This window comes from Amblyomma mixtum, chromosome 2 (assembly GCF_055824585.1).
Source record: "Amblyomma mixtum isolate Tamu chromosome 2, ASM5582458v1, whole genome shotgun sequence".
Lineage (NCBI taxonomy): Eukaryota > Metazoa > Arthropoda > Arachnida > Ixodida > Ixodidae > Amblyomma > Amblyomma mixtum.
The window spans coordinates 114921280-114930616 of record NC_143013.1 but is presented as its reverse complement, the minus strand read 5'-3'; the positions used below and the strand labels follow the sequence as shown (position 1 = coordinate 114930616).

At 53.7% G+C, this 9337-nt stretch overlaps 1 protein-coding gene across 11 annotated transcripts in view; it reads left to right on the top strand.

Moving 5' to 3' along the window:
- The first annotated feature begins 482 nt into the window (after positions 1–482).
- LOC149360640 (uncharacterized) overlaps positions 483–9337 on the top strand; it is a 164098-nt gene continuing 155243 nt past the window's right edge. For 10 of the 11 annotated variants that reach the window (XR_016288863.1, XR_016288859.1, XR_016288858.1 and 7 more), the window contains exon 1: positions 483–914. Coding sequence is in view for 3 of the 11 variants with exons in the window: in XM_089572430.1 (XP_089428556.1) it covers positions 596–914 (319 nt within the window). In the remaining 8 variants the exon portion in view is untranslated. The remainder of the gene's footprint in view (positions 915–9337) is intronic. The other variant, XM_089572426.1, reaches the window with a different exon arrangement.

Genomic DNA, 9337 nt, shown 5'->3' with positions numbered 1-9337 from the left:
AGTTTAATTCATTGCTTAATTAACCAATTAGCATAATTAAGATTTCTAGTCAGACCACATAAATAAATAAAACCGAGAAGGAATTTGGTCGAGTTCGGGAATCGAACCAGGGTCTCCGGAGTGCGAGACGAGCACGGTAACCACTGCGCCATGCCAGCTCGGTGGTTTGGAATTGTTACGTCTCGCCTTCGTCCTGGGGAAGACAACGACATGGCAGCAGCGAAACGCCGACAAACCCCGAGACGCGCGTTGGGTGAGCGCCTGGATTGCCACGGAAGCCGCGTCCGTCTGCCCGGTTGAGCGAGCGTTTCCCCTACACCGAGTGTGAACGCGCGTTCGAAATGCGCAGGAACGCCGCTCATGGACATTCTGGCGTCTGCGCTACGGTGATGGCATCGTTCCCCCTCTCCCAGCGCGTGACGGCGGTGTGTTCCCTCGGGAGTGAGTGAGTGCGTGTGTGTTTGCGATTGGTGCCAGTGAGAACTTCCTGCCCCTGCAGGCCCGGCCCCCATCTAGGGACGCTAGGGAAGGGAACTCTTTAAAAACGTCGGCAGCGGCACGGCCGAGGGGCTCTTTGTCATCGAATGGTCTCATCATGAGCTGTCGTCATGCAGCGTTCCTGCAGCTCACTTGTAAATATCTAAATTCCTGTATAAAGTCCTCTCTCATTGTCTTTTCCCGCAGCCGCGTCTTCGACGTCCCTCATTCTCTCTCCGGCACACGGCCATGCTACCTCGTATTTAACAAACTGGTGGCAGCGGTAGGGTTGCGAAACATCGGACGCCAGCGGAGAGTTGTGGACAGCGGGACGCTGAGCAGCAGAACGGCGAGTCGGGGGCAGTGCAACGAGCCCTGTGTGTTGACTGGTTACCTGCAGCGGAACGACTGCGCTGGATTCTTGGCTGCGAGGTTTGGTGAGTGCGGGACTTTCTTCTGCTGAGTTTTGCCAGGCTTTTGTTAGTGTCAGGAACACAGCTGGTAATTGGGTTGTCGTTGCTGCTGGGTTAGTTGCAGCAAGACAATAGTGGGCAGTAGAGAAAGCAGCACTCGGAACAGCCATGGATTTGAAAACGCTGCGCAAACCAAAGTTACTGGAGCTTGCGAAAGAGTTGGGTCTGGATGTATCAGACAAACTCAGAAAACCAGAACTGCTGAAGGCTATTCTTGCGTTAGAGGCTGAAGATGACGAGCTCGCGGAATGCCTTGAGACCATTGAGGAGAGAGAATTGGCAAAAAGAGAAGAAGTGGAACTTGAAAGTAAAGAAAAACAAGAGAAAGAGGAACTTGAACGTAAAGAAAAACAAGAGAAAGAGGAACGCGAGAGTCAATACGCTTTGGAAATGAAGCGTCTCGACATACAGATGGAACGCGAAAGAAAGCTGCGGGAACAGGAATGCGAAACAGAGATGTGGGAATTCACGCGTGAACTTAACGTTATCAGAAGTATGAGAACGCGATCTCGCTTAAGTGTTTTCAGAAAAGACGAAAATTTCAGAACTTTTCTGGAAAATTTTGAGAGAATTTGCATGGAGGAGCAGCTAGACCAGTGTGATTGGCCAATTGTGTTGATGGGAACTTTACCGTGTGAAGCCGCCAATGTATTAGCGTGGTTGTCTGACGAGGACGCCCAAAACTATCCGATTGCTAAAAGTGCGCTCCTACGATACTGTCGTATTCCCGCGGAGGCAGATTTGGAAGGCCAAATTGACGGTGGTAAGCTACACTGCGAGAGTGTCAGGGACCGAGTTAGGAGCTCCGCTCAGTCGCCGGATGACACGAGTGCTGTGCAGAAGTGGCGGCATAGGACAGGTTTGGTCCAGGAAAGAAAGGCCACTTCGGCAGCGAGGACCGATGAGTTAGGTCGAAAAGCTAGCGAAGAGTGCAGATCCACAAGCCTTGAGGGCTTGGGGGATAATGTAGGCACTAAGGCTAGCAACGAGGAAGTGCAGATCCGCCAGCCGTGAGGGCTCTGGCGATAATGTAGGCACTGCTAGAAATCAGGAAAGGGGCAATGCGTTGGTTTTGAGCCCAGAGGAGCATGCACTTTCCTGGAAGGAGGCTGATTGCTGCGATCGAGAAGGTAGTACCCAGGACAATAACGCTACGTTAGCCGAACAGCGTCTCATCGTTCAAGTTCCGGACAAGAGCGTTAGGGTAGTAGGATCGATTAGCAAGCCTCAGGAGAGCAAGTTATGCTCAGCAGGAGGTAAAGTGCTGTCGGGACAGCTAGCTACTGCGGCCTGCGGTGACTCACCGAAAGTACGAGCCGATAATTCGAACTTAAGGGTGAAATACGGCCCGGTGCTGCGTCAGAGAGAAGATGCGGAGGTTGAGGGCACCGCGAGAAAGGGAGGCGGGCAGGGCCGTTCTGCGAAGGCAGATTTAGGAAAGCGACCACGCGCAAGGAGAGCCAAGACGAGGGGTGCTCTCGAGAGAACGGACGAAGTACGGTCTGAGGACATTGTAAAGTTAAAGGCCGGCCAGCAGCGTAATCGTCCGAGGCTATCATCACGGCACTCCATATGCGTCAGGCACCGCGCTAAGGACAGTGTTGGAGTTGAGGGTTCAGGACAGAACTGCCGCTGAGCGAAGAGGTAGATGGCGAAAGGAGAATAGGTTTATTTACATTTTACAATGGTGGTTAGAAGTGAGACGATTCTACCGCATCCGTTGTCGACTTTTATACCCTTCTTGTTCCCTAAAGTCCTTAGGTTGAGGACGCCCTTGCAGGAGTGGGAGGGGCCTAGAGCTTTCACCTGTGCGCACACACACGACACTGCACTCATGGTCACGCCCCCTTCACATGTGGAGTCTGATGGAATGAAGGTTGTCGTCGAGGTAGCGTTGACTGCGGTAGGTGATGGCCTCCGGCCAGCCGAAGGTTTCTGCGGGTCACCGACATCTGTTGATCATCAAATGCCACCCGCCGCTCGAGGCCGGACGCGAGGTCACGAAAAGGCCGAAAGTGGTTCCTCGTGCTTGGGTCGGAGATGATGCCCGCCAGGTTGTCGCGGTGCTTGGCACGCCAAAGAGCAACCGGAGACGAGGCCCTTTGTTCCCTGGCACGGTCACGGCAAATGGGGAAGATAACGTTCGTCTCCCCGAGGCGGCGGCGGCGTTCTACACGTGCAGGCACTTTGTGAAGTGGGTCTGGTTTTGGTCCTGCACTTCAACCGGGCAAACTCCGTAATTGAAGTCAGCTGGCACCTGGGTCCTCTCGGTGCGTGCGGTCCATGGCGGCAGGCCCGAAAGCAATCACCCTCAAGTTGCTCGCAGCCATACACAGTAGAAACAGGCGTGCTGGCGGCCACCCGGCGAGACTTGTTGTCGTTCCTAATACCAGACTAGCTCGGCGCGTACAGACAGCGCGAAAGCCACCTGACCCATTGTGGGGACGCTACGGTAGCAGGACGCATAAAACTCGCAGCGGGCCGCAGAGGACGCCCAGCTACCGCATGGAAGAACGCCGCAGAACGCGTTCCAATCGAAGGACACTGTTGAATCGAGAAAGGAGTCCTCGTAGGCGTTTCGTTCATACGCGACCGTCATCCCCTCGCATTCAAATGTTCAGACGCTACTCAGGTGTTGGAGACACGCGGCCGGGGTGCGGAACAAATCAATGTCGCGTGGCGTCTGACGCTCTCGCAGGTGTCGAAGCGCAGTTAAGCCCTTCGAATTTTGTGAATTGTCGGCTGCTAAAGCCACTATTGGTGTGCAATCCCGCAGGGCGCGCTTGAAGAATAGGCGACCCCTTTGAGCCGCCGCGCGGCTCGTTTGCAGCGGATTCCGAGGATGTCTCTGCTGTTTGCTTTTTCTTTTTTTTTAAACCATTCCTGCAGACAAAAAGTTTTGCAGAAAAAAAAAGTTTTGAGCAGGAATAGGTTTCCAACGCGTTGTTTACATTGAAAGCGTTTCTTTTGATAAAGATTGTCTCGAAAAATACACCAGTGGTGCCCATGTGTAGCAGCGTCCGTAGCAGTGCTAGCCAGACGGGCCATTTAGGCCACTAGCATAAGCGCCTGGAGTCGCTCGATTTTTTTGGAATTTGGGAAAATCAAGGTGACTGGCTCCGATGTTGAGCGAATCTTTGCGGGGATATACAAGGTGACGGCAGTATGCTGCTATGCAGAATGGAATGTTGTGGTCATTACGAATCGGAATACATCACAAAAAGGGGAGTCTCAAAGGTAATGCCGATAGCTTAAATTGAGGTCCCTAGCGCAAGAATCAGCATCAAAGTTGCTGTTTGCTGGTGTTTTTCTTCCTGATGTAGGATTTTGCACCCATTGGTTTTGTTATTGTTTTAAATTGAGATACGCTTTGTGGTTTAATGTGCCGGTTTGTGGGCATTTTCTCAATGCTGCGGAACTACTCCCAGGGATTAATTGGCTAGCGGAGCACGAGACACTTTGCAGTGCCCTTTGGGAACCTGCACATGCAAAGGAATCCTTCGGGGTGCGCTGAGCTCCAGAACCGCCGAGAGACAACCGACTCCGGTTGAGACCAGCCTTAAGCAACATCCCTCCGGACAGCATATGCTGTCCCCTGTCCATCGGGATCTCCTTCCCCCGGCGGGGCAGTCTGTTACGTCTCGCCTTCGTCCTGGGGAAGACAACGACATGGCAGCAGCGAAACGCCGACAAACCCCGAGACGCGCGTTCGGTGAGCGCCTGGATTGCCACGGAAGCCGCGTCCGTCTGCCCGGTTGAGCGAGCGTTTCCCCTACACCGAGTGTGAACGCGCGTTCGAAATGCGCGGGAACGCCGCTCATGGACATTCCGGCGTCTGCGCTACGGTGATGGCATCGTTCCCCCTCTCCCAGCGCGTGACGGCGGTGTGATCCCTCGGGAGTGAGTGAGTGCGTGTGTGTTTGCGATTGGTTCCAGTGAGAAATTCCTTCCCCTGCAGGCCCGGCCCCCATCTAGGGACCCTAGGGAAGGGAACTCTTTAAAAACGTCGGCAGCGGCACGGCCGAGGGGCTCTTTGTCATCGAATGGTCTCCTCATGAGCTGTCGTCATGCAGCGTTCCTGCAGCTTACTTGTAAATATGTAAATTCCTGTATAAAGTCCTCTCTCATTGTCTTTTCCCGCCGCCTCGTATCCGGCGTCCCTCATTCCCTCTCCGGCACAGGACCATGCTACCTCGTATTTAACAAACTGGTGGCAGCGGTGGGATGCTGCTACCTCATCGTTAACAGAATGAACAAAGGCGCGTCTAGTGAATACGGTGTCTTCGTTCACTCCAATCTTCCTCCCTTCCCTTAAGGGGAGGTTCAGGTGTCCACTCGATATGTGCTAGACATATATTTCCTTTCCTCAAAAACTAATTTACCGACAAGCAAGACGTAGAGCCGAACGGGCCGTGGCGCTCCGTGGACTCCCTGGCAGCCTTGCAAGGCGCTATCGCGTTCCACACGCAGAGGCGAAGGTTAACATCGCAACCAGACATCAGTGACACTAGCAGCAACACCGCGCTTAAGGCTTTCGCCTTTCCGCGCTTTAGGTGAACAAAGCGCTCCCCTTAATTTTTTAATATTGACGAAGGTCTGGACGAAAAACCAGGGAGTCCTTCTTTCATCACACCATCAAAACAAATGAATAATACATCATTCATAGATGGGCTAACCTTGATACATGTATATCCTTTATATCTCGTATCCTCCTATTTCAACAATTAGTCGAGAAAAAAAAATTAAATTTTTAATCTAACTTGACACGTTCAGGCGTCAATAGGAAAGTTGTGGAGCTCCACAAATATTGTCCAAACCAAGCACTTCCAGCGAGATAGACTTGGCATGGTCATTTTTATTCGGGAAAAACGAAAGCCCGTGAAGTTACAAAATACCACGTTGCAGTGGGCTCCATGCGCCCAGGTGTGCCGCGATTAGAGCGCTCTCATCCGTGCTTTGTAAAAAACATCACTCGCTTCGCGCCTTTCGTGCTGCCCAAGACAGAGCTTCGCGTTGTGCGTGGTTCCGAGATAAGCGCCAGTGGGTACGGGAGGCAGTTGAAAGAAAGCGCGGCTCCCATTTCTGCGGCGATAATTGCGCTCTCAGGTTAGCAGAATGCGTGCGAAGGAACGATGAAAATCTCATGATTTCGAATTTGGGAACAAGATCCCAAGAGGCAAAGACGCAAACAAGCTTGACAACGCCGTATGAATTATGATGAAAAAAGGGAGCTGCGTTTTCTCTCAATCGCCGCCCGAACCCACTGGCGCTTATCTTGTAACCAAGCACAATGCGAAGCCTGTATTAGGCAGCACGAAAGGCGCGAAGCAAATGATGTTTTTGCAAAGTACGGACTAGAGCGCGCTAATTGCGGCGCATCCGGGCGCACGGAGCCGAATGTCACGTGGTATTTTGGAACTTCGCGGGCTTTCTTTTTCCCGAAGAAAAATGGCCACGCCAAGTCTATCTCGCTGGAAGTGTTTAGTTTGGACAATATTGCCACATTCAGTACCACCCATGAGCAAAGCGCACGTGTGGCGTACCCCAAACAATCGGCCGCTCTCTTACCACTGCGGGGAGCCCGGCCACATCCTCCGTCACTGCCCCTACCGCAGAATGGGTTTAAGGGGGTTTTCACGTGACACACCTCGACCACGCTACGGGGAAAGACCACGGGATATCGAGCTGTACCTGGCTGATAACGTGCAGTCCTCGACCCCGCAGCGACGCCAGTCCCGATCGCCATCCCCAAGGCGGTTCTCTTCCCCCGGCCGCCCGTCGTCCTCTGGCCAGTTCAGAGGTACGTCCCCACATCGGGAAAACTGAAGACGGCGGCCTCCGGGGGTAGGGCCGCCTCTACTAGAACGTGTCAAAAGCCTCCACCCGAAGATTCGCCCCGACGCTCCGATCAACGACGACGTGACCCGACGACCTCAACGAAGAGCGGCGACCGACAGGTTTTCGCCGAAATTCCGGTATCCGCCGACAACCATGACGTTACCGCACTCGTGGATACCGGCGCCGATTTTTCTGTAGTGAGCAGTCGGTTAGCCACAGCCCTGGGGAAGGTTCTAACCCCTTGGTCCGGGCCGCAGATCCGGACAGCTGGTGGCCATGTCGTAACTCCGATTGGTGTCTGCACTTCGCGAATCCAGATCCGCGGTGTTGCTTTCCCTGGTTGCTTTGCTGTGTTACCCGAGTGCTCCAAGGACCTCATACTCGGTTTGGTTTTCCTTCAGGAGTACGGTGCCGTCATCAACCTTCAGGAGCTAATCGTGTCGTTTTCCACCCAAGGCCCTGTCGACGATGATACCGTGCCACGCAGGGCTAAGTTGTGCGTCTGTGATGACCAGGTGTTGATCCCGTCAAGAGCCAGCATGTTTGTTACTGTAGAGTGCGATAACAGCCCCATCACTCGTGGCATCGCTGAAACAAACATCTCGCTGCTTCTGGGTCGGCAAGTGTGTGTAGCTCGCGGAATTATTGAATTGAACAGTGGGCGAACCGAACTTTTGGTGACGAATTTTGGTTCTGAACCTCAGTCTTTGCCTGGCAAAACAGCTATTGCGTATTTCGAAGAACTTTGTGAATTCGTGGGAATGCATGCGTTGTCCGAAATCCTGGCATCAGTGGAGGCGCAAACCACTCCCATAAAGAGCGACGTGAACCCGAACCTCCCGTCTCATCAGAAACGCTGCCTGGAGGGCATTATCGAATCTTTCCGCGACTGTTTTGCCTCGACCTTCAAGGTCAGGCAGACTCCGCTCACAAAGCACCGCATTATTGTTGACGCAAACCAGCGACCGTTATGCCAGCCGTCTTAACGGGTCTCTTCGAAGGAACGTGACGCCATTCGCCGGCAAGTTCAAGAAATGCTCCAGGACGATGTGGTACAGCCGTCGACGAGCCCGTGGGCATCGCCTGTTGTTCTTGTGGCGAAGAAGGATGGGACCTTACGGTTCTGTGTTTATTACAGGCGTCTAAACAAAGTCACCAAAAAGGACGTTTACCCTCTGCCACTGATTGATGACTCCTTGGACCGGCTACGCCACGCCACGTACTTCTCCTCGCTAGATTTACGTAGTGGCTATTGGCAAATCGAGGTGGACGAGCGCGACCGGGAAAGGACCGCCTTTATTACACCGGATGGTCTGTACGAATTCCGGGTGCTCCCTTTCGGACTGTGCTCGGCTCCTGGAACCTTCCAGCGGATGATGGACACCGTGCTTGCCGACCTAAAATGGCAGTCCTGCCTCGTGTACCTGGATGACGTTGTCATCTTCTCCGCCACGTTCGAAGAGCACCTGAGGCACCTGCGTGCCGTGTTCGCCGCAATTCGTTCGGCTGGTCTTTCCCTCAAGTCCGAAAAGTGTCTTTTCGCTTTCCAGGAGTTGAAGTTTCTGGGCCACATCGTGAGCGCTAAGGGAGTTAGCCCTGATCCCGATAAGACAGGCGCTGTCGCTGCTTTTCCCATTCTAACCGATAAGCGAAGTGTGCGCCGCTTTCTGGGTCTCTGCGCCTATTATCGGCGTTTTGTGCGGAACTTCTCCCAGAGCGCTGAGCCCCTCAACCGCCTCACGAAAGATGGCGAACCGTTCTCCTGGGGCCAGCAGCAACAGCAGGCCTTCGAAGACCTCCGCACTCGTCTGCAAAGTACGCCCATCCTTGGCCACTTCGACGAGTCAGCCGACACTGAACTGCACACAGACGCCAGCAACATCGGCCTCGGTGCGGTCCTTGTGCAGTGGCAGGATGGTGTCGAACGCGTAATCGCATACGCAAGCCACACCTTGTCACGCTGGGAGGCGAACTATTCCACCACTGAAAAAGAATGCCCGGCAATTGTGTGGGCAGTCACCAAATTTCGCCCGTACTTATGCGGTCGCCCTTTTAGAGTCGTCAGTGATCACCATTCGCTGTGCTGGCTGGCTGGCGAACCTCAAAGATCTCTCGGGGCGGCTTGCATGCTGGAGCCTTCGCCTTCAAGAGTTCGACGTCACCATCGTTTATAAGTCCGGTAGGAAGCACAGTGATGCCGACTGTCTGTCTCGTGCTCCTGTTGAGGACAACCGAGCTTATCCCGACACCGATTTTGTTTTTCTCGGCGCCATCTCCACGTCCGTCCTCACTAAACACCAAAGAGACGACCGTGAACTACGGCCTCTCATTGAGTATCTTGAAGGAAGCGCTCAGTCTCCACCGCGAATCTTCTCTCGTGGACTGTCGTCGTTCTGTTTGCGCGATGGCGTTCTGTATAAGAAGAACTACCACCCGACGCAAGCTGTCTATCTGCTCGTCGTACCTGCGGCCTTGCGCGACGAAGTCCTTCAGGCGTGTCATGATGGCCCATCTTCCGGTCAACTGGGTTTTTCCCGTACTTTTGCTCG